This window comes from Camelina sativa, chromosome 15 (assembly GCF_030686135.1).
Source record: "Camelina sativa cultivar CO46 ecotype springtype chromosome 15, ASM3068613v1".
NCBI lineage: Eukaryota > Viridiplantae > Streptophyta > Magnoliopsida > Brassicales > Brassicaceae > Camelina > Camelina sativa.
In genome coordinates this window covers 12,763,667-12,789,301 of record NC_141894.1, presented here as the reverse complement: position 1 = coordinate 12,789,301, position 25,635 = coordinate 12,763,667, and the positions used below count along the sequence as shown (strand labels likewise).

The following is a 25,635-nucleotide window of genomic DNA, read 5'->3' as shown; positions in this document are numbered from 1 at the left end:
TTGTTCGAATTAAGACTGCGTGGTGGTCGTTACTTTGAAACAATTTATAGAACATTTTTTAAATACTACACCTATGTTCTTTTGTCAAAATTAACAACAAAACATGCATATATATATATACTAGAAAGTAGCCCACGCAATACGTGGTTTATGTATACATTATTAATTTGATATAAAATAAAGTTTTTATTCAATTATATATGAAATGTATAAATTTAATTGTTAATATATGTCTTAAAAAAATAATATTCATAATACTACGGTGCATTTACAATTTATTATTTATATATGTTACAATTTAAAGAGGAAAGTTAAAGTAAATATTATTAAATATTTTTGATTACAATGTATTGTTGAAATTATTTAAACAGTATGTTACTATAGTAATAAGACCATTACTTATAGCAAAATCAACTATATATGGTATTTTCGTTAATAGTTAAGATAAATTATTATTAACTTTTTTTTTGGAAAATAAAAAACTGATATGTAGTCTAGAAAGAAAAGTGTAAGATCTTACCTAATTTTTTTGATAGATAATTTTATGTTGTCCTATATATTAGTTTTATTGTCATCATCTAAAAGTAATAGTTAACAAAAAATAGTTTTATATATGATAAGTCAATTTTAAAATAATTTATTAAAACAATATCACAAAACAAATATCTTAAACTATAAGTTTAACCAGTTTTTATAAAAATTCATGAAAATAAAAGTGTGTGAAATTTAATCTATTTTTTATTTTCTATATATTGTCTCTACTTTTAGTCATTTTAATATAAGTAGTATGATTAACAATAAATTAAATTTTGAAATTATTTTTTCCTGTTATATCATAGGGTGATAAAGCAATTATGTTATGATACCATTATGTGTTTTTTTAGTACATATAGTTTAAACACAATCAAAATATAACTTATAAACTACTATTAAATACAAATTTGAGTTGTGTCTTTAATACAATATATGATTATTGAATATAATGTGAGGTTTTTATATAATGTGAGGTTATTATTTTTGTAACAATTTTAAAATTCAAAAAGCAAACTATACAACAATTATATTTTTTTTTAACAAACTATATAAGATACAAATAAAATAAAGTAAAAAAAAAACAGAATGTTAAATTTAAAATTAATGAGAATGACATGTGTCACAAATATAGAGTGTCAAATGTCACATTGTTAGGCAAAATTAGAAAAAAAAAAACCTTAAAACGATATCACAAAACATATATCTTATACTCCAAGTAACTAATTTTTTATAATAATTCATGAAAATAAAAGTGTCTCAAATTTAATATACATATTTTTTTTCTTCTATAAATTGTCTCTATTTTCTAATCATTTTAAAATAAATAGTATAATTAACAATAAATTTTGAAACTATTGTTTTCTATTATTTCTTGGGGGAGATAAAACAATTATGTTATGATACCAATTTTTTTTAGTACATATGTTTTAAAGACAATCAAACTGTAACATATATAATACTATTAAATACATAATTTGAGTTGTGTCTTTAATACATTATATATAATTATTGAATATAATATGATTTGTATATATATAGATTTGAAAATCTTCTATATTTTTAAATTAGTCTATCATAAGTTAATTTGGTTTCAGTTTTTACTTTAAATGTATGAAACCATTTTCTATTTTTATTTGGTTTCACTTTGTTTATATTTTTTAGTTGGGTTGATCAGTATTTTTTTTTAGGTTCTATGATGTATGATTTCATTATAAAATATATTAGATGCTAAAACTAAAAAATGAAAGGAAGATATTTTTGTAACAATGTTGAAATTCAAAAAGCAAACTATATAACAATTTTATTTTTTTAACAAACTATACACCATATAAGATACAAATAAAATAAAGTCAAAAAGAAAATAGAATGTTAAATTTAAAACTAATGAGAATGATATGTGTCACAAATATAGAGTGCCAAATGTCACATTGTTAGGCAAAGTTAGAAAAACCTTATCTTAAAACGATATCACAAAACATATATCTTATACTCTAAGTCTAACTAATTTTTTATAATAATTCATGAAAATAAAAGTGTGTCAAATTTAATATATATATTATGAAATATAATTGTGATTAATCCATCACAAGACACATGGCATAACACTTGTCTATGTAATATTTGAAGTGTTAACATTTGTCATTACATCTCTCCACTTGTCATTACCACAACTAATAGGTAGTGACTCATGTGTTTTGTAGTACACTATAAATAAGAAGTTGTGTAAGAAGAGTTAGTAATACATAAGTTCTTTGATCAAAAGCTTCCCAAACTCTCTCCCTTTCTCGTGGCCTCTCTTCTCTCTCTCTCTCTATTTATTATTTCTTGTTTACTTTACAAAGTATTACAAACATAAGTTAAGTGTATTTTGGTTATAATTCACAACACGTTATCAGCACGATGTTTTTACTGCTGGAGCTTTTATGAGGTAAGTAAGTTTATATTGTTTCAATTATGTTTATAGAAAACAAATATTATAGACATCGTAAAATTATGCTTTTTTCTGGATTAATTGTCATAAGTTGTAGACGTTGCCTCTTTAACGATCAAATCTATAGCTAAATGCCTAAATCATATCTGGATAGATCGTTAAATATATGGTAGGCTCTGCCTCCTTCACGATAAAAAAAAAAAAGCTATGTCTTTTCTGGATAAATAGATCGATTTATATGGTAGGCTTTGCCTCCTTCCAGATCTAACAAAAGACTATGTCTTTTCCGGAAAGATCGTTAAAAATGACAGGCTATGCCTCCTGTACGATCAATATAAGGTTATGTCATTTCCGGACTGATCGTTATATATATAGAGGTTCTGCCTCATTAATGATCAAATAAAAAGCTTTGTCTTTTATGGATTGATCATTATATATGATAGGCTCTGCCTACGATCAAAGAAAAGTTATGTCTATTAAATTCTTATATATAAGGCTATAACTCTTAATTTTATTTTCTGAACTTATATGTTTGTTTATTTAATTTTATTTATTCGTAAAGAATAATTATATGTGTTATATAAGATTTAAAGACAATGAAATGTCTTTAATCAAAAATATATTTCTCTTATGAGAATATATTAAGCACATGACAATATATTTTAGACAGTGCAAAAAATTAATTGGAAGGTCTAGATGAGTTAGTCTCTCGACTTTCAAAGACATCAGATTCATAATTATCGATGTCTTGTGTTCTCCAAAGTCTCAAATAAACTCATGGAGTTTCAAAGACATTTTGTCTGCATAATATTATTATAATGAGACAATAAATAAACATGGTATCGCATGTTCAACCATATTGGAGACATGCATGTATATATAATTATATCATGCAAAAACAAAAATGGCAAAATAATAGTAAAATACTCCCTCTGTTTCATATTAAGTGTCATTTTAGGATTTTTAAAACAGATTAAGAAAATCATTAAATTTTCTATTTTACCCCTTATCAATATATTATTTATTTTTTTCTATTGGTCAATATATTAAATTGGTAGGGATAAAATTGGAAAATTTACCAAACATCTACCTTGGAAATACAAAATGACACTTATTTTGTAACAAAATATTCAGCCTAAAATGACACTTAATATGAAACAGAAGGAGTATGAAATTTACTAATGCTTGCTTTAAGCATAGCATAACTAATCAATCCATCATGATCTATAAATGATATTAAATATCATTGAAATTTATGAAAAGAAAAAGAAGCTTATTCAAACATTGCATGCCTCCATTCACATTTTCTGAGGCAATATAATTTATATTATATTCGTATCAGTTTATTAAAATTAATTTTAAAATTCTATTTATTATCTATGGAGTCGATGGTTGTATACCTCCTCTTTAATTCTATGGTAGGCTATGCCTCCAGAATCATATAATGTTGGCTCATTCACCATCCTTTTTGGATTAACAAGCTCATTGTATATATATGATGGTTTGATTTCTTTGATAAATCCTCAAATTAAACCCCAAATATAACTGATCTAAAAATAAGATTCGATTAAAGGTGAATGGACATAAAGTCACCATCTTGAGAGGGGATAATACTAATCTCACATCTTATTAGGATCTAAGATAATAGACATAGCCGAAATCGGTATGTTGTTGATCCTTAAGTGGGATTCAGTACGAGATGATTGAACTCCAAGAGTTATCATCTCGAGGGGGAGAATTCAAGGAATCCCACATCGACAATAAGTCGATAAACTTTGGTGAATTTGACACCCCAGAGCGATATAACTTTGGTGAAATCATATCATTTAGTTTATCACATATATATGTCGCATATGATAAAGTGGAACATCCATGATGTTCACTCTTGAAATGAGCTGTAATGAATCGTTCATAGCGCAACTCAAAGATATTGTAAAACGGTTCTTGGTGATTTAATCTCCATGTTAAAACATGGAAGATGCAGTTTTGCATGTAGTAAATATTATATATGAGGCCAACATTTTATAAAGAAATATTTCTCTCATGTTATATATTCATGGTTGGAGATTAAATATTTCTCATTTTGAATCTTATGGGTGTGTGATATATATTTTAAAATGCTCCTCCACACCACATAAAAGTATCATCCACTGAGGATGAAATATATAGATGTTGGAGATGAGTCTCCGCTCTAAAATATTGAGCCATCTTATGAGAGATGTGCCTATTGCAAGATTTGCATATCATCATGTTGGATGATAAAATTCTCCATCATTATGGGAGAATCATTGAATAGTTTGAATTTTTGAACAAATGAATATAATGAATATGAACTTGAAAGTTCAACAAATCACTATTCAAAACATATATTGCAAAAAGCTGATGGATGAGATTTTTTATAATTATTGATCCTCACATAGATAAATATGAACTTGAAGTTCTAAGAAATCTCACATCCCAGCTAAAAATGCTCTAATAAAAATATGTCTCTGGCGGATGACATAGTAAGTCTTTGACACATATAAAACGTTTATAGACTACTTTGGTTCCTAAGATAAAATCCTCTAAAATAAAAAGGAGAAAATTAAAAAGAGGATTATACTCTCAAAAGAGGAGCAAATGAACTCTTAAAGAGGAGTAGATAGACTCTTTAAGAAGAGCTTATAGACTCCCAGAGAGGAGCACAGAGAATCCTAAAGAGGAGCAAGATACTTCTCAAGAGGAGTAGAGAAACCGATTGATATGGTTAATAACAAAATCAGGTACCTGAATAAGATCATTTATATAATGATTAAAGAGATCTCGATTAACCATGTCATTACGGAAAATATGGAACCAAAGACATATTGTCGACAATAAAAATATTATATCGTGCAATGTGATCAATGAGGATCATAAATCTCTGCTCTGTGAGCGTATAGAGATATATATTGGCCAATAAAGAGGTAATCAAGTCTATATAAACTCGTTGAAAACGAGTAATTTTTGGACTATTGGTCCAAGCATCAGAAGGATATAATTATATATAACAAAATGGTGTATCGCGCCATATTTTGTTAAAATACCTTATCAAACAAAATGGATGCTATATGGATGACTTGAAATAATCTCATGGAATGCTTGAAGAGCTTATCCCGAAAGATATATGATATCATAATTATGTTCTCGAGAACTCACTGATGATCATCAAAACCTTTAAAGGTTATTTGCAAGAAAAGATCTTGGAAACATCTTCCGAAATAGATGCTATAATAATCAATTCTAATAGAAGTCATATATATATATATATAGTCATATAATATCATATATAAATGCTGACGAGCATTTATGTATCTTATGAATTGTGCATAGCATTTTCTACTAATCTCTTTGCAGCATAAACTCATTCTCTATGAGTAGATTTTGAGTATGAGTTAAAACGTATCTCCTATTGCAAAGGTATGATTAACCTGGGCTTAATATATTTTGGAACCCCCAAGTTTGGTTTAGTTGGTTTTGCAGATGGAAGATTTATATCGGATCAATATAAAGATAAATCGCAAAACAACGACTTCACGACGTTTCAGTGATAGACTTTGGCCATTGCTTGTTCAAGTCATGCCAAAATAATTGTGCTTCATATGCCAATCGAGAATCCACAATGGCTCAGATGACGCTCGAACGTCAACCAATAGTTACCTGCCGAAGACGGGAGCCTTGTAACATGTTGGCAAAGAACTTTGCACTGAGGGTTCGATCAGCATCAACTAGTTAATATTTGTTGAGACTCATTAGCAAGAAGCAACTGAAAGGCAACAACTCTATTTGAAGACTCTGTTGCATATGTCCCCCAAATCAAAGGAAGCTACACCAAGAACGACAAGACAAGACAAGACATATTCCTCTCTTACACTCAAGAACTTGACAAGAATAAGAAAGTTGATAGCCAGTCCATCAACTCAAGTAACAATGTAGCAGAGTTATTTAAAATGTGCTTCCGACTACCTCATATAGAATGCATCTTCAGAGATCAAAATGCATATTTTGAAGATGATACTTCCAGGGGGAGATCAAAATGCATATTTTAAAAATGCATATTTTAAAAATGCATATTTTTAGGTTTTTTTCTAACTTTGCCTAAGAATGTGACATTTGGCACTCTATATTTGTGACACATGTCATTCTTATTAATTTTAAATTTAACATTCTAATTTTTTTTTACTTTATTTTATTTGTATCTTATATAGTTTGTTAAAAAAATATTATTGTTGTATAGTTTGCTTTTTGAATTTCAACATTGTTACAAAAATATCTTCCTTCCATTTTTTAGTTTTAGCATCTAATATATTTCATAATGAAATCATACATCACAAAACCTAAAAAAAAATACTGATCAACCCAACTAAAAAATATAAACAAATTGAAATCAAATAAAAATAAAAAATCGTTTAATACTTTTAAAGTAAAAACTGAAACCAAATTAACTTATGATAGACTAATTTAAAAATATAGAAGATTTTCAAATATATATATATATATATATAAATCATATTATATTCAATAATCATAAATAATGTATTAAAGACACAACTCAAATTTGTATTTAATAGTATTATATAAGTTACAGTTCTGTCTTTAAAACATATATACTAAAAAAAATGGTATCATAACATAATTGTTTTATCTCCCCCAAAAAATTATAGAAAAAATAGTTTCAAAATTGTTTTATTGTTAATTATACTATTATTTTAAAATTATTAGAAATTGAGATAATTTATAGAAGAAAAAAATGTGTATTGTTGTGAATTATAACCAAAATACACTTAACTTATGTTTGTAATACTTTGTAAAGTAAACAAGAAATAATAAAGAGAGAGAGAGAGAGAGAAGAGAGGCCACGAGAAAGGGAGAGAGTTTGGGAAGCTTTTGATCAAAGAACTTATGTATTACTAACTCTTCTTACACAACCTCTTATTTATAGTGTACTACAAAACACATGAGTCACTACCTATTAGTTGTGGTAATGACAAGTGGAGAGATGTAATGACAAATGTTAACACTTCAAATATTACATAGACAAGTGTTATGCCATGTGTCTTGTGATGGATTAATCATAATTATATTTCATAATACTCCCCCTTGATTATCCATCACATTGACGAGTTACGTACTACCTCATTAAAAACCTTGTCACGGAAAAACCCATTGGGATAAAAACCATGACAAGGGAAAAAGAGTATAGTAACGTAATCTCCCCCTCGAAAAATCTTCATAGATCTCGTAGATGCCGCATTCCAATACTTTGAATATGCTTTCGGAATGTTGAAGTAGCAGAGTTATTTAAAATGTGCTTCCGACTACCTCATATAGAATGCATCTTCAGAGATCAAAATGCATATTTTGAAGATGATACTTCCAGGGGGAGAATATGATGATTCGCGTGGCTGCACTCTTTTTCCCTTATCAAGGTTTTTATCCCAATGGGTTTTTTTCATGACAAGGTTTTTAACGAGGCAGCAGATAACACACAAAAGACCGACTTCGACGGAGAATGCCAATGAAGGGAGAGATTGCATCACTATTCGTTGGGAACTATAAAGCATGTTTACAAAGGTGTTTCCTACTTCAACATTCCGAAAGCATATTCAAAGTATTGGAATGCGGCATCTACGAGATCTATGAAGATTTTTCGAGGGGGAGATTACGTTACTATACTCTTTTTCCCTTGTCATGGTTTTTATCCCAATGGGTTTTTCCGTGACAAGGTTTTTAATGAGGTAGTACGTAACTCGTCAATGTGATGGATAATCAAGGGGGAGTATTATGAAATATAATTATGATTAATCCATCACAAGACACATGGCATAACACTTGTCTATGTAATATTTGAAGTGTTAACATTTGTCATTACATCTCTCCACTTGTCATTACCACAACTAATAGGTAGTGACTCATGTGTTTTGTAGTACACTATAAATAAGAGGTTGTGTAAGAAGAGTTAGTAATACATAAGTTCTTTGATCAAAAGCTTCCCAAACTCTCTCCCTTTCTCGTGGCCTCTCTTCTCTCTCTCTCTCTCTTTATTATTTCTTGTTTACTTTACAAAGTATTACAAACATAAGTTAAGTGTATTTTGGTTATAATTCACAACAATACACATTTTTTTCTTCTATAAATTATCTCAATTTCTAATAATTTTAAAATAATAGTATAATTAACAATAAAACAATTTTGAAACTATTTTTTCTATAATTTTTTGGGGGAGATAAAACAATTATGTTATGATACCATTTTTTTTAGTATATATGTTTTAAAGACAGAACTGTAACTTATATAATACTATTAAATACAAATTTGAGTTGTGTCTTTAATACATTATTTATGATTATTGAATATAATATGATTTATATATATATATATATATATATTTGAAAATCTTCTATATTTTTAAATTAGTCTATCATAAGTTAATTTGGTTTCAGTTTTTACTTTAAAAGTATTAAACGATTTTTTATTTTTATTTGATTTCAATTTGTTTATATTTTTTAGTTGGGTTGATCAGTATTTTTTTTTAGGTTTTGTGATGTATGATTTCATTATGAAATATATTAGATGCTAAAACTAAAAAATGGAAGGAAGATATTTTTGTAACAATATTGAAATTCAAAAAGCAAACTATACAACAATAATATTTTTTTAACAAACTATATAAGATACAAATAAAATAAAGTTAAAAAAAATTAGAATGTTAAATTTAAAATTAATAAGAATGACATGTGTCACAAATATAGAGTGCCAAATGTCACATTCTTAGGCAAAGTTAGAAAAAAACCTTCTCCTATTATATAAGATATAAGATATATATTTGCAATGTCGTTCTAAAGTTAACTGTACTACTTTGCATTAATCAACGATTGATCTTAATGTTGACACTAAACAGTTAACGCGTTGCAGTGAAAACTCTAAATGTCATATTTGATATGTTACATAACTTGGTGAAAACGTGATTGATTATAGATAAATGTTGAGTTTACACAGCTTTTTAGCTTCTTCTTTATTTAGGACTTAGGAGTGATGTATGTTTTAGTTCTGTGGTAAGCTGAACATTGATACAAAATAAATAAACAAATTAAATAATTCTATGTGATATTCGAATAATCTAATATGTACTTTTTAATTAATAGGTTACTAGGTTCGGAATGGCACGTACGTGCGGGATTATGTTTGCGTAAATTTTAAAATTGGAAAATTTTCACATAAACCTCTACTCTGCATGGGTAATATTTATGAGAAAAAATATATAATTTAGTAAAGTGATATTAAGTGTATATTATTCTAAAATAATTTAAACATTTCCAACAGTTTGTTTAGGGGTGTTAAATCAAATTTGGATTCGCTTTCAGTTTCATTTATTTCACGTATTTAACCTAGACGTATATATTTTGGAATATGATACTCGTCTTGTCCTTTATGCGTCAAAATATTTTTTCCCATAACCGTTCTCTTTTAAATAATTACATGTTAAAAGAAATACCCATATTCCCTGTTTATAAATTTAATTTTTATTAAATCAATAAAAATTATCCAGAGAAATAAAATAATATTGTGAAATTCTCTAAATATTTTCAAAAATACTCAAAATTCTCAAAAATTGCAAAATGGATCCTTATATATCCGTCAAACCATTATCCAAATTAGTGAAATTTTGAGGAAGGAATATACCTACCTAAAATTTAGATTCTATACCATTATCTCAAAACTCAAGTCCTCTTTATTTGTTCTTTTGTAGAAAATCGTTTGCATAATGTTTTTTATTATCCAAATTATCGTTTTTTCTCTAACACTAAAATAGACTGGATTTTCAAGAAAAATATTGTTTTGTTACTAACAATATTAGAGTAATCAAATTTTATTTATGGTTTCTGAAAATATATGGACTTAGTAAATTGAACCACTTAAAAAAGGTAAAATTTTAAAACATCAAATTATACACATGTGAAATATATTTAGTAGTATAGTTTTCAGGGGCATTGACGTTCTTTTTTTTAAAACATCTTGCTTTATTAAGATAAGAGTATTACAAACATTGACGTTTATTTACAAAATGGAGAAGAGAAAATAGAAAAGTCATAAATGTAAATCATAAGAATAGAGTTTTGATTAAGCTTTTCTTTGTAGTCCAATATATGATACTTTATGTATTGACATATTATTATACATATATAATATATTCAATATTTTAGTTTTATTTCTTGTTTTAGATGTTAAAGTTAATTATTTATATAGACTGTATAGAAACAAATAATATCTATATGTTTTCCTACATTTGATTACATATGTAGCATCCGCGAACCAAATATCGCATTTTTGGTCTCAGTGTCGATCGACACCCTTGGTGTATCGATCGACACCATGATTTCCGGTTTTTGACAGGTTGGTTTTATTTGTTGGTTGGTTCGGTTTGGTTCAATTAGGAATCTCTAAACCGTGTATTTAAAGGGAAGGACGACCCAAGTCGAGGGTTTTTGATTGTTTTGTCGCCGTTGAGTGAGAAAAAGGAGAGCAAGCATTGGAGAGTGTTTCTGTGAGTTTTTGGGTTTGTTCTTGGTGTTTTTGGAGAGATCTGTGGCTGTAGAAGGGAGAGCTGTTGCTGGGAACGAAGGATAAGCTTCCTAAGGTGTTGTTTCCACCGTTTCTCAACCCAATCTTCCTGCAAAAGAGGTGAGTGCTTGACCATGGCTGATCTAAGCGTGAGATCTCTTTTATTTGGTTGTTCTTTGTCTATTTGTGGTGTTTGCTTGCTTGAATTTGTTGTTTTCGTGTTTCCCATAGGTTCCCGAGGTGTTTGGGAGAGTTTGAGACGGTTTCGTGATGATTTGAAACGGAGGATCAACGTTCGGATTCGTGCAGTTTGCGTCTGCAGAATCAGTGTCGATCGACACCATGTTGTGCTAGCGTCGATCAACACCAATCTTAACCAATGTTGAGTTTTGCCTGGTTTGATGTATTGATTGTGTTTATTTGTTTAGCTTAACAATGGAATCTCAGTTGTTTGTGTGTATAGCCCAGTAGATGGGAGGATGGCCTCACTGAATGTTTATAACAATACTCATGCATCTCAATATGTGTTTGTGGTGCAGGTAAAGGTAAAGTGTGATCGTGGAATCAAGGCGATGAGGAGGAGGATGTTCTAGAGACTTGATTGATTGTGGTCTAGCTCTTGTTGGGTTGCTAGTGTTGAGTTAATAGAATATTGTAGGATGTTGGAACTTGGTTATTTCATTGTTAGCTCTGGATTATTGCATTGTTGGTTATTGCATTGTTATTGTTGGAAATCTTATTGGTTTAATGGAATTGTTTTGTTATCCGTTGTTGTTGATTGTTGTTAGGTTGTTAGTGGATATGGGACCACTAGTGAATTAATATTATTTCTATTAAAAAAAAAAAAAAAAAAAAAAACCGGAAGGGTTGTTTCATTTTGGTATCAGAGCCCTTACGGTTCTAGGTTTGAGTTCACTAGGATTTATGCTGTAGATGTTTGGGATTTCATGTCTTGATTGATTATGTGAGTTAGTCAATTGTGTGTGGCATGGAGTCCTAGAACATCGTCTTCGAGCCTACAGTGTGATTCCATGGTGAGTTTTGGTTTTTGGGTTTTTGTATTATGTTAAGATTGCTTGTTAGCCTCTGTTCTTAGAAGTGCAGTGGATAAATGTGTTTGAGTTGTTGGTCATGGACGGGGATGTGGTCGTGTTCATGGTTAGGCGGGTCCCGAGGTCAGCGAGTGTGTGGTCCAGAGTTCCAGGAGGAGGTACGTCAGAGGGTCGCAAGCGTATCAGGAGGGACCAGAGGGGGTTAGCCGGTGAGCGTGCCGGGGGTGCTGGGAACCTAGGTGTGGGGTTGCAGCAGGTGGAGCCCAGGGTCGAGATGATCGCTTGACGAATATGTTGGCGTACTGTTAGAGTGGTTACCGAGAGGGGTACCAGTGCAGACTTCAGTTGTACCGCATGTGGCGGGGTGCAGCCGAGGGCTGCGGATGTTGAGGACTTTCCATCTTATATATATAGGAGGATGGAGCAGTGGTAGATGACCGGTACGAGATTCTTCGCAAGAGATATCGAGCCTAGAGAGGCGGATAGATGGACATATGTATTGGAGCAGATATTTATCTGTTTGGTGGGTAATCCAGTTGGATTTTAGAAGTTGAGTGGGCAGGTGTAACATTGTAATGTTATACTCGTACCACGGGAAGTACCTTTGGTCGAAAGATGTTTATAGTCTTTAAGGATTGTTGCTCCTGAGGGGATGAGTAATTCTCCTGATACCGAGATCTTGAGGATGGTGATCCAAGAGTGTGATGGTATAACTCGAAGATGCTAGTCTGAGAGTGAGGTCGGTATGGCCCAAGGGTTGCGACCTAAGGGTGGAGGAGTTTGGAGGAAGCCTAGGACGTGAGTATAAACATAACGACTGAGTGTAGACCTCGAGAGAGTGTTGGTGGTTTAATCTCGGGTTTTGGATGTGTTGACCAGTGGGTCAGGGTTTTATGACCGGAGCGGTCATGAATGTGTGGCTGTTGCGCCAGGATTGTGCGGCCGGTGGTGCTGGAGTCCCGGGAAGGGGAGTTGCAGCAGGTATGAGCATGGAAAGGCATGTTTGCCAGATACATAAGTTCACGAGAAGCCTTCGTGGCAGGATAAACTAATCGTTGCGACGATGTTGGATGAAGTTCATTTGAGATGGACAGGATTGCTAGATTCATTGTTTTGGTAAGCTTGCTGGGGAAAATAAGTCAAGTGGGTTGAGTTATCGGCCTGTAAAGCATTTGATACGGTGTATCGAAATATGCGAACGTATGGTACTTATTTATTTTATTACGCTTGTATTGATGATTTGCTGTGGAGAATTGCTAAGCGGAAAGCTAATTTTAGATAAACTACCTTGTGGAAGTTTACTTAAGAGACAAGTTACTAGAGGTTCTTGGATGGAACAAGAGGTGTTGATATTTGGGTGGTGGTGAGTTGATGTCGGAATACTTGATTATTAGTCTATTAGAGCTGAGGAAGTAAATAGGGGATTCTTTCGTCTTATCACTTCACCGTGGGGAGCGTCGGTGTTGTTCGTCAAGTATAAGGACGAGGTATGGATTTATGAGTTTGTGGCGATGCCTTTCAGGTTGACTAACGTGCCAGCAGCATTTATGAGATTGATGAGCAGCGTGTTTCAGGAGTTTTCTGGACTTGGTTGTCACCATTTTCATCAATGATATCCTGGTTTATTCTAAGAATCCTGAGGAGCATGTAGTGCATTTGAGAGCAGTTCTAGAGAAGCTGCTGGAGAAGAGATTGTTTGGTAAGCTGAGAAAGTGTAGTTTCTTGCAGCGTAAGATGGGTTTTCTGGGTCACATTATTTCTACAGAGGGAGTTTCTGTAAATCCATAGAAGTTTTAGGCTATCCGAGTTTGGCCTAGACCGCAGAACGCCACGGAAATCAGAAGTTTTCTTAGGTTGATAGGTTATTACAGGAGGTTTATGCAGGGGTTTGCGAGCAGAGCACGTCCGATGTTGACAGGAAAGGATGTTCCTTTTGTTTGGTCACAGGAGTACGAGGAGGGCTTTGCAAGCCTAAAGGAGATGTTGACTACTACGCCAGTGTTGGCTTTGCCTGAGCAGGGAGAACCCTATGTGGTTTACAACTATCCAACTCATGACTTGGAAATGGCTGTTGTAGTTTTTGCCCTGAAGATTTGGAGATCTTATGTTTATGGTGGAAAGGTACATGTGTTTACAGATCATAAGAGCCTGAAGTACATATTCACTCAGCCCGAGCTGAACTTTAGGCAGAGGCAGTAGATGGAGCTGGTAGCAGATTATGATTTGGAGATAGTCTATCACCCTAGTAAGGCTAACTTGGTTGCTGATGCTTTGATTTGGAAGCGGGCGGCTTCGGCTCAGGAGCAGGTTATGGAGTCTCTGGTAGGGGTGATCAGTGCTTTGAGTTTGTGTGCAGTTTCTCAGGAGCCGTTAGGTTTGGTTGCAGCCGATCGAGCAGACTTGTTGAGCAGAGTGCGGTTAGCTCAGGAGAGTGATGAGGGGCTGGTGAATGCCTATAAGGCTGCAGGTTCGGAGTATCAGATCTCAGCTAATGGGACTATCCTTGTGCATGGTCGGGTCTGTGTGCCCAAGGGTGAGGAGTTGAGGCAGGAGATACTGAGAGAGGCTTATTCGAGCAAGTTCTCTATTCATCAGGAGCGACCAAGATATACCGTGACCTCAAGCGGTATTATCACTAGGTCGAGATGAAGAAGGATGTAGCCAACTGGGTTACGAAGTGTGACACTTGCCAGCTAGTGAAGGCAGAACATTAGGTTTCAAGTGGATTATTGCAGAATTTGCCCATTCCAGAGTGGAAGTGGAATATGATCACGATGGACTTCGTGGTGGGATTGCCTGTGTCGAGGACGTTTGATGCGATTTGGGTCATTGTGGACCGTTTGACTAAGTCTGCGCACTTTCTGGCCATCAAGAAAACTGATGGAGCAGCGGTTATGGCCAAGAAATATGTGAGGGAGATAGTCAGATTGCATGGCGTGCCTGCTAGTATTGTGTCCGATAGAGACTCCAAGTTCATCTCGGTGTTCTGGAAGGCGTTTCAGGCAAAGACGGGCACGAAGGTGCATATGAGTACAGCCTACCATCCTCAGAGGGACGGTCAGTCGGAGAGGACGATCCAAATTTTGGAGGATTTACTGAGGATGTGCATGTTGAATTGGGGTGGTCATTGGGCCGATCATTTGAGCATGGTGGAGTTTGCTTACAACAACAACTACCAGGCGAGTATTGGGGTGGCCCCTTATGAGGCATTGTATGGGAGACCGTGTCGTACACCGTTATGTTGGACTCAGGTGGTGGAGAGGAGCATATATGGTGCGGATTTTATTCAGGAGACCTCGGAGAAGGTTCGGATTCTGAGGCTGAACATGAAGGAGGCTCAGGATCGGCAGAAGAGCTATGCTGATAAGAGGAGGAAGGATCTTGAGTTTCAGGTTGGTGATAGAGTGTACCTCAAGATGGCCATGTTGCGGGCTCCGAACAGGTCATTGACAGAGACTAAGTTGAGTCCGAGGTACATGGGTCTGTTCAGAGTAGTTGAGCGGGTGGGACCAGTGGCATACCGGCTGGAGTTGCCTGAGGTTATGCATGTGTTCCACAAGGTATTTCATGTGTCAATGCTGAGGAAGTCTTCACGAGGGTGATCGGTTGTTGGCTAAGATTCCTGAGGATATTCAGCCCAATATGACCTTGGAGGCGAGACCGTTGAGGGTTGTAACATCCGTGAACCGAAATCCCGGTTTGGGATGTGCATCGGTCGATGCAGCAGAAGCATCAGTCGATGCTGACTCAATTTCGTGCGTTTTGGCTTAAGTCAAACGCTGCATTTTGGTCAAAGGGGAAAGGAAATCCTTAAGTCGTTCTTTTTGTCTCATTAGACGACTTTAGCCGTTTTTGAGAAAAAGAGAAGAGTTAAAGTGTTCTTGAGCGTTCTTGAGGTTTTTGGGAGATTTCAAGCTGTTCCTGTAGAGATTTGTAGCTGGGATCGTTGTAGGAGCTTCTTAGAAGCGTTTCTTCTTGTGCTTGGGTTCAGATTCGTCTTGGCAAAGGTAAGTGCAGGACCATGGCTTATCTAAGCTAGAGAACTCTTTAATCTGCTTGTTGTGTGATGTTAGACTTGTTAGATTGTTGCTATGGACATTAGGAAGCTTTCTTGTGACTTGGGATCGAGTTTTGTGGTTGTAGGAACGAAGATCCGGCGAGAAGCTTCGGGGAAAACATGGTGCTTGACATTGCGTCGGTCGATGCATATCTTGCGTCAGTCGATGCAAATGCGAGGACGGCGCGTAAAACTCTAGGGTTTTCGTGTTATGTTGAGCATGCGTTGCTCGATGCGGATTGGGTGTCGGTCGATGCAAGTTACACTTGCATCTGTCGATGTAGCTTCTGCGTCGGTCGATGCATCCCCATGTGGCGTCGGTCGATGCATGTTGGTGTCGGTCGATGCAGTGTCCTGGTTTGTTATTGTTGATTGTTGTTTCATGGTTAGAGATGACTCTATTGCTTGTGTGTATAGCCCAGTAGATGGGAGGATTTCCTTACTGAGTGTTTATAAAATACTCATGCATTGCAATGTGTGTTTGTGGTGCAGGTAAAGGCAAAGTGTGACGTGGAATCAAGGCAATGAAGAGGAGGATGTTCTAGGGACTCGATTGGATGTTTTCTGGCATTGCTAGGTTGCTAGAGTTGAGTCATTAGAAACATTGCTAGGTTGCTGGTTTCATGTTTTCTGATGTTTGGTTATCAGATATGGTTTATGTTATGATATTGGTTATTATTGGACGTTTATTGGTATTGATATTCCGCTGTTGGTTGTGATTGTGGTTAGGTTGCTAGTGGATATGGGACCACTTGTTGTAGTTTATTTATATATTTATTATTTATTATTTATTATTAAAAAAAATGTCGGGGAGTGTCTGTGAGTGACTTCCTGGATGCCATAGCTTAAGGCGGTTGGTCTGATAGCGAGCTAGCGTCGATCGACCCCAATCTTAACCGATGTTGAGTTTTGCCTGGTTTGATGTACTGATTGTGTTTATTTGTTTAGCTTAACAATAGAATCTCAGTTGCTTGTGTGTATAGCCCAGTAGATGGGAGGATGGCCTCACTGAGTGTTTATAACAATACTCATTGATAAGCGGGATTTTCACCCAGGGTATCAATTCCCTATGCAGTTGTAGTACAAAGGGTTATCAATCCAAATGGTTGTTTTATGCTAGCAGGAAGGATGCAATCAGAACAATGCAAGTCAAGCCAAGTAAATAAGGGTTTTGTCTAACAATCCTAAAATAATAAAAGAAAAGAAAAGAATATAAACAAAGAACCACACGACCTAAGCACTCGATGCAAGCATTCGAGTATAGGATCGGGTGGGGTGATCGAGTAAGCAAATGAAGTATGAACAAGTCGAGGGGTTTCTCGAAGCAGGTGATCGTGTACCTGTTCGGGTAAGGGATCGAGTGATGAATGAAATGCAAACAATTAAGATACGAAAGCTTCTAAGGATGGGGTAATCGAATCCTAAGTATTCCTGACTAGTACAGATGTCTTACATGCCTCAAGCAGATATTTTCTAGACAATGAATCTCTAAAATCTTGTTAAAACACTCTCGTGATAGAAACAATCAACCTTGATCACTCCCCTACCCAACTCTCGTTGGAGAAACATGACCAAGCAGGCAATAAGATCCGGTACATTATTATCAGTAAACCCTTTACTCATCTAATCTCTTAGGCTAAGTGAGTAAACATCTAGTATTGGTTGATTCAAGCATCTCATCTACACCTCTCGGTGGTAAAACACCTTAGATCTAATCTCACCCTCTCGGTTTGTTGACAGCATTAAGAACACCAATCTAGAAGGAAATCTATTAAACATATACAATCAAACTAAGACATCCTAACCGATCAAGAACACAAAATCATCTATCCCATCCCTAGAAACTTTACTACACTACTCGGAAATCATAGCAAGAAACATAAAAGCATATATGAATGAAAATTGCATTATAATAAACGGTAGAGTATAGTAGTAAGAATACAAGATAGAAATCTAAAGAAATGATAAAAAGATATGAAACAAATCCTAACAAAAGGTGAAAAGAGTTTGAGTCGCTCAGTTCTCTCTCAGAAGCTCTCGCTCTCTGATTTGAGGGTCTGCGGCGTGCTCGTTTGCGAGGAAGGAGAGGAGGGGTTTATATATGGAAACCTCTTTGACCTAGCTTCCCAGTCCTGCCCGAGGGTCTACTCGATGGGATACACGAGGATAAGGTCGAGTTACTCCTCGGGTAGATCTTCGGGTTGTTCTTCCTGCTCTTGGATCCTCCTTGATCGTGTTGGGGTTCGGACTGTTCTTGCAGCTCGATGGCTCCTTCGAGTACATGCTCGGGTTTGCCCTTGTTTTCCCCCATTTTAGGCTCTTAAGCACCTGTTTTCATCCAAAATATGAAAATGCAAAAATGCAACACCCTAAATGGCCTAAAAGTGAATTCGTACAGTTAATGACCTAAAAATGCTAAGTTAAGGGTGTGAACAATGCAAAATATGGACAAAAAAAGGATGCTAAAAACATGTAAATTAAAGAGTTATCACTCATGCATCTCAATATGTGTTTGTGGTGCAGGTAAAGGCAAAGTGTAATCGTGGAATCAAGGCGATGAGGAGGAGGATGTTCTAGAGACTTGATTGATTGTGGTCTAGCTCTTGTTGGGTTGCTAGTGTTGAGTTGATAGAACATTGTAGGATGTTGGAACTTGGTTATTTCATTTTTGGTTATGGATTATTGCATTGTTGGTTATTGGATTGTTATTGTTGGATATCTTATTGGTTTAATGGAATTGTTTTGTTATCTGCTGTTGTTGATTGTTGTTAGGTTGTTAGTGGGTATGGGACCACTAGTGAATTAATATTATTTATAATAAAAAAAAACGGGAAGGGTTGTTTCAACATAGAAGGGTTATTATAAGTTTAAAGTGAAGTATATTTATACTAAAGTTTCCACGTATTATAAAATCTATCAGCACTAAGATGTAGGACTGTGAAACTATGGAAAAAAACACTTGTTGAAATTACAGCCATAAACCTTGGCACTAAAAATTGAAATTCACCTTGTTGCTTAGAGTTGGACTCTCTGATTATTTTTTATTTTTTATTTTGCCTCACTACAGCTTAATATATAACCTGTTATTAGAATACATAAAAATTGAAATTTTTATAGAATTTTTTTTTTCGAGTCTTACCAATTACATCCTTTGCATTTCATAATCCTACATGCTTTTTCTTGTTTGGAAGAAGCTGTTTTCTTTGAAATCTGCATTCCCGCATTTGGGCTAAAATCCAATTCTATATATGAATTTTTCAGGCTTCCTTGGTTTAGACTCTTCTGCTTAGGCTTCTCCAACTATGTTAACTTGAAATCTTACACAAAATATATAGTAGTTATCAGTTTATTTAAGTAAGATTTCATAAAGAATAAGTAATTATAAACCAAATGATGAAAGAAATGTTAACATAACACACACTGAAAAAGAAAATATTAATTACAAAAAAGTGATACACAACTAAGAAAATAAAAAGGTAAACAACGATGATGGTATCATATTTTATTTCTATAGTGCTTGAAGTCGGCTACTTAAGTTTTTTTTTTAGGTTTGATAAGAAGGAATCTAGAATATCTTAATTGTGAAATTTTAAATGACACTTTTTTTTTGCCGTAAAAACAAAAAAAAAATAAAAAAAATGATACATACATCATTTTAAGATTGATAAATATTTAGGCCGAAATTTATGATCTAACTAATTTAAAAATATTTATAAGATTGGAATATTTGATATTTGTTTGTTAGTAGAGAAATTATATCATTGGAATCAAACAAAATCTTTATAAATGGTAAAACAGTGATTGTGGAAAAAATCCCTTTTAATTTGTTTGAAATACTCTACTATAATATTTGATTGAAACTCTTCCATAACCAAACATTATTTAGTCTAAAATTTATTTTAATTGTTGATAATAAATGTAAAGTTTGATTTTGTTTTCTATTTTAGTTTTTCCGATAATTTTACGGCAAAGATTTTGTATCAGCAATTTTTTAATTTAGCTCGGCCATTAATATTTTTTCCAATATTATTGTTTTAAGAAATGGATATTGAAGTTGAGATATTATTTATTTAGCTAAATATTTAAATCTTTTAATTTAAAATGTATTGAGAAATTATTTTTGTAGAGATATTATTGTTTTTTTAATAGGTCAGTTTGGCAATATGATATATGATATGGTTTTTGTTTTTTTTTTATCCTTAAAGTGTACTCCCAATTAATAGTATATAGATCATTGTAGTGGAACATATTGTGATCTACTATAAATCTGATATACATTTTTACGATATTTGTATACACTACTTAGCACACAAAATCTGTGGAGATCAAGATTCATATTGTTGGAGACGAAATAGTCGTGGTCGTGGCTAGTTGTCCTCGATGATGAACTAAGAAGCTAACCGAAGCGGAAGACTCGGTTACCAAATTTACACTTCTTCTAATATTTCATTTTGGCTGTATTGTTTTTAGTGTTTAAAACTGTGTGACTCATGTCGTAGCTTTAATTTAGTTTAAAAAAAAAAACAAAACAAAACAGTGGTGGAAAGTAAATAAAACCAAGGGGAAAAATACTGTATATTCTTTAAGCGACCATGTGAATCATATGAACAATGGATAGTAACGTAGAAGAGTTCATAATAGCAAGCAAAAACCCCAAAAGAAAAGAAAATACTAAGTTAAATAATCACATAATCAAGAGGAGTAACTCTAGATTGAGACACTGTTAGGGATCCCTTTCCCAGTAAGCCCACCTTCTCTTGTGTAATCTGTAGTATTCGGGTATAACAGAGTATACGGTATGTTAACCGGTCCGGTCCTGTTCTTCAATCTCTTGTCATTGTTTCTCCTTATGATATTGTTCTCTATCAGCTCCAGTTCTTTCCCAAACCGTTTAAACGCCTCTAAAGCCTCATCATCAGCCGTCCAATTCGGTGATTCTCTCTGCCCTAAGTAGACCTCGTCCGTTGAGTGCATAGACAAGGTCTCTATGATGGAGATCCCAAGAAGAGTCTGTAACTGCGGCGTGATTGTCTTCAAGAATGCTACGTCAATGTCTTCTGCCAGCTCAGCGTACTCAACGGTACCTGGCTCGGGCATAAACCGGCGGCTGACCGTAGGACGGTTAGGGAGAAACCCAGCGTAAGGGTACTGTCCGAAATTGACTGCTGCGTGAAGAGCAGAAGCGATCCAAATGATGATTGTGCAGGATTCGATAAGGTCGTAGCGGGTTTGCATCGATGGCCACCATGATTCGTGTTGTTTGTCGCCGTGGCCTTTGGTTCGGAGCTCGGTCCACCATGATTGGATCTCTGTATCGTTTTGGACGGTTTTGTCATTCTTGTAATAGAATGAGCAGTACTCAGTGACCCACGTTTTGATTGCTGACCAAATCTCTAATCCGTCGACCGCATAAGGGTAATCCTCGATCAAAAGCTTAACACCATTGTCGCTGTTTGGATCTTCCACGGCAAGTCCTCTGCAGAAACAGGGCATTTTAAGGTTACGTCTTACTTGTCACACAAGATTCTAGGTTTACTTATGGCTCAACAATTGTGTAGAAAGAGACTTGATGCTTTACCTTTTGAGGAGATCTTTTGGGAGAGCTTGATCGGTGAAAACCCAATTCTTGTAAATTGAAGAAGACAGTTCCATGGCGTATCGACCAGGGAAGACCGTTCTCTCCAGAATTCCGTCTGAACTTATGAGGACATGTCGCGCCAATGCATTGATGTTCATCGTGTCACGGAAATGAGGATGTAGAAGCTTATAGATCGGATGGACCACACTGAGTTGCCTATTCGACGCTATTATAAACGGTTCAATCACCGCATGAGTCTCCAACCTGCAAAAACCATAAACTGAAATCAAATCTTGATCATTTTCTAGTTAGTTCATAATGTTGTCACCATTTATTTACCAATGGCTTATAAGCTGGTGATAACCGGAATCATTAACCGCAGCGTAAGCCTTTGCAAGCTGCCAAACCGATCCCTCTACTCCTGTCTCTGCTGGTGTGAAAACTTTGCTCACGGATCCATGTGATTCGCCTTGTGCGTGTGGAAGACTCAACTCTATTGCGAGAGGCTTCAGAGTTCCGTCTTCTTGAAGCAACAGAAGGGTTCGAGTCGCGTAGGTTTTAGTGTTTGTTGAGTTTATCCGCGTCAGGTAAGGCATTAATGCATCGTGGTGATCCAATATGTATAGCTTATTCTGTTCCAAAGCCTTTTTTTGATACAAACACAAAACAAAACAAAACCAACTGCAGTTAGCTACAAATGGCTATAAAGCTGTTACTCGTCAAACAAGAAAAAGTATATTATATATACTTACGTCTTGGACATTGAGGCCGTTCATGTATGCTTCTATGTGCTCTTCTCTTATGGAACTATCTTGATTTCCATACTTGGCAGAGTCGAGATTGCTCTTTGGTGGAAACTCCTGCATTATTGTATATTCAAATTATTTAGTAATCAAGCGAGATCAATCGATGAATTTCAATTATTCCAAAGACGAAGTTGAATGATAAGATTTAAACCTGGAGACGACTAATCACCACTGGATTGAGACCAGCCAGCATTTCCCTGGCAAACTCTTCGTCGGTTCTCCAAGCTGATCTACTCTCTGTAATAATGTAAACGATCATATATGTCAAAATCAACAAAATATTTAGGTATGATTGGAATACATAACTGTTTATACGTTACCTTTGAGGATGTCAGGCAAGGGAAATTTCAAGAACCCTTCTCCATCGTTACGGACGAGCTCTCTAAACATCTCCCATGGAATAATGTCACGGAGCTTAGAAATGGTGTGACCATTGGCGAGCTTAATACTACCGTCATAGAGGTGAAAAACGTCTTCAAAGGAGTCAAACTCGTTGATGGTCTTGTCGCAAACAGAGGCGATCTCAGGGACGAGCACTTGAGTCAACGCTTTGAGTGCGTAAGCGAGGAAGTCAGAGAATTTCACATGGCTAAACCGCTCGTCCCTTGGCACGTATATGTTAAGGTTTAGAAATGCCAGTCTGCTCTCGGACTTAGGGTCTGATCAAACAATGACGTATACGTCAAGTAACCATTGAGTTTTGCAATGTATAAATGATCTCAAAAGTTTGAGTTGACTAACCGGCTTTATTAGGTTTACGGCCGGTTTTTCCACGGCGAGGATAAGGCAGCTCAGGTGAACCACCGAGAACCGGACGGACTGAGTTAGGACCTTTCTCCGGAGCACCTAAGTCGTTGTAATAAGCGTAGTCGTAAACTCTGTCCCATTCTTTGAGTTCTCCTCCTTTCTCATTACCTCTTAGATTCATTAGCTCTTCTTCTCTTAGCTCTTTCATTAGCTCAGGTGTCTTACTTGGAAGGTATGCCTTTTTTTTAGTTTATATGAAAAAAGAAAAACTAAAAAGTTAGTAAACTTGTCACTTCATGTATTTACAATTTACATTAATCCATCGGTTTAAATTAAGGTTAAATAGTAAAGATAAAATTAAATTTAGATGTCCTTCCAACCCATCTATTCCTTTTTGACTGTTGACACTATAGTAGAGCCAGTCCCACCCCATTTTATTGTGTAGTAAGCATAAAAAATCAAGAAAAAAAAATATAAATATCAATAACTTAAAAATAGTTGTCGTTATCACGTTATTAAAAAGGATTCTATTATATATTATATATATAAATATATTTGGAATAAAGGCATAGAAGGTGACTTGTAAAGATAATCCGTAAGGTCCGGGTTTCATTCTTTGGTACAAATAATATGTTTTACACACGTACACGAATATTCCAAAACTCTCTTCTATTCAATCAAAATAAATTATTAACACTAAAGATAATGCCATATGGATTAGGATATTTCCTATTACTTTACAGTACACACTACTACTAACATACCACTCACCAGGTCCAGTACCCCTTAATTAATTAACTTAATCCCCTCTACTTATCAGATTAGATTATTTAGAAAGAAATGAGCTGCGGGTTTAAGAATATTTATCACATGGAAAATCTTAGCAATCTAGGATTAGTTATAGAATATAATATATAGAATTCCAAGTCGAATATAAAAGCCATAAAGCTAGTACTTTCAGGTTTAATTAATGTATTATATTATTACCAAACCCCACTTGTCCCCAATTAGCGTCTTACCTTGTTAGAGAAGAAAAAGCGGTCAGAACGGTATCTATGATTCGGGTAGATCCAAGAATTGCATATGAAATGTATTGGACCGCCTTCGCCTTCCGGACCTTCCGGGAAGCCGCGGAGGGTGAGGGACTTAAGGTAGAATTGGCTATGGTGGTGGTTCTTGATCACAAACGCAGCCGGTGGTCCCATTGACTCGTCCCAATCAAACGTCACTCCAAACGCGGTTTCCTCAGCGGTTACTGACGTTTTTATTTTTGTTACCCATTTCTCCAGATGTGCTGCCTTCCCAAGTTTTCCTCTCTTCTCATTGGCTGATACATAATACCCAAAAGACCAAAATATTATATTTTTTTTTTTTGTCAAACGGCCAAAATATTATTTTATTTGAAGTAATAAAACACAGAAACTACCAAAAAAAAAAAAAAAAAAAAAAGTATTTGTCACAACATCATGATTTATAACAACAAATGAAACTACTATAGTCACTAGTAATCCTAGTTTCTTCTAAAAATCGATTCTTAGAACAATTAACCAAAGAAGAACAAGACTGATGTAAGAAAAAAACAGAGTAATCCTCTGTTTCATGAATCGAGCTAATAAAAGATGGAAACTTTAGTGATGAAATGGAAAAAAAGAGGATAACTTTTAAGATGTGGATCTGAATGCAAAATGTAAACGGGTCGGGTTAAAGAGAGAATGGGTACCTGGGTCGGGTTGGAGAGAGCTGATGAGGTGAAGAGAGACACGACGACCAAGAAGCTCATGGACTCGATCAAGAAGAGAAGCCATGACGTCTTTGAAATCAAGAAGGTTCTTCTTCATCACAACCACTTCTCCTTCTATCTTCATCGTCTTCGTCTTCTTGACATCTTGCTCCATCGTCTTTGTCTTTGTCTTCTTTTTCGTCTTGGGTTTGACGCATAAGATCTCTGCGATGTCGGTGTGGATCATGGCGATATATATTGCAGAATTTTCTCAGAGTGAGGTTGAAGAAAAGGTGAAGAGAGAGAGTAGAGAGATTCTAAGCTTGGGGTATGGTATGAAGCTAGAGAGATATGTGTGAGATTATAAGAATGTTCTTCTTTTTCGCATATTACACAACTCTCTGATGTTAATGTGATATTATATTTATATTGAATCTAAGACTGAACACCAAAGGGTTTTAGTTTTTTTTTCTACAATAAATTATTTATCCACTTTTTAGTAAATATTTTCCCTCAAAATTACACTAAGAAAAAGATAATGAGTTGTATCTGAAAATATAGAATTTAATGTTGTCTATTGTCAGCTAGTGTAATTAGTAACAACAGCTGTTAAAAAGAAAGAATTAGTAAC

The 25,635-nt window shown here is 34.6% G+C and overlaps 1 protein-coding gene across 1 annotated transcript; it reads right to left on the bottom strand.

Annotated features, from left to right (window-relative positions):
- Positions 1–20,704: 20,704 nt before the first annotated feature.
- LOC104746689 (linoleate 9S-lipoxygenase 5-like) lies at positions 20,705–25,635 on the bottom strand. The gene is made up of 9 exons (XM_010468217.3): positions 25,005–25,635; positions 24,304–24,611; positions 23,279–23,522; positions 22,858–23,196; positions 22,689–22,774; positions 22,484–22,591; positions 22,071–22,375; positions 21,732–21,995; positions 20,705–21,629 (listed from the first exon to the last, which is right to left on the bottom strand). Exons 1-9 carry the CDS (start codon positions 25,249–25,251, stop codon positions 20,861–20,863), a joined length of 2,670 nt encoding a protein of 889 aa, XP_010466519.2. The 5' UTR covers positions 25,252–25,635; the 3' UTR covers positions 20,705–20,860.

Bases quoted from the DNA above. Each gene is read 5' to 3' on its own strand.
- LOC104746689 (XM_010468217.3), bottom strand. From the start codon at position 25,251: ATGATCCACACCGACATCGCAGAGATCTTATGCGTCAAACCCAAGACG. The intron at 22,376-22,483 runs GTAAGTATATAT...TATCAAAAAAAG, and splicing joins ACGGCCTCAATGTCCAAGAC to GCTTTGGAACAGAATAAGCT. The intron at 21,630-21,731 runs GTAAAGCATCAA...CTGTTTCTGCAG, and splicing joins CCAAAAGATCTCCTCAAAAG to AGGACTTGCCGTGGAAGATC.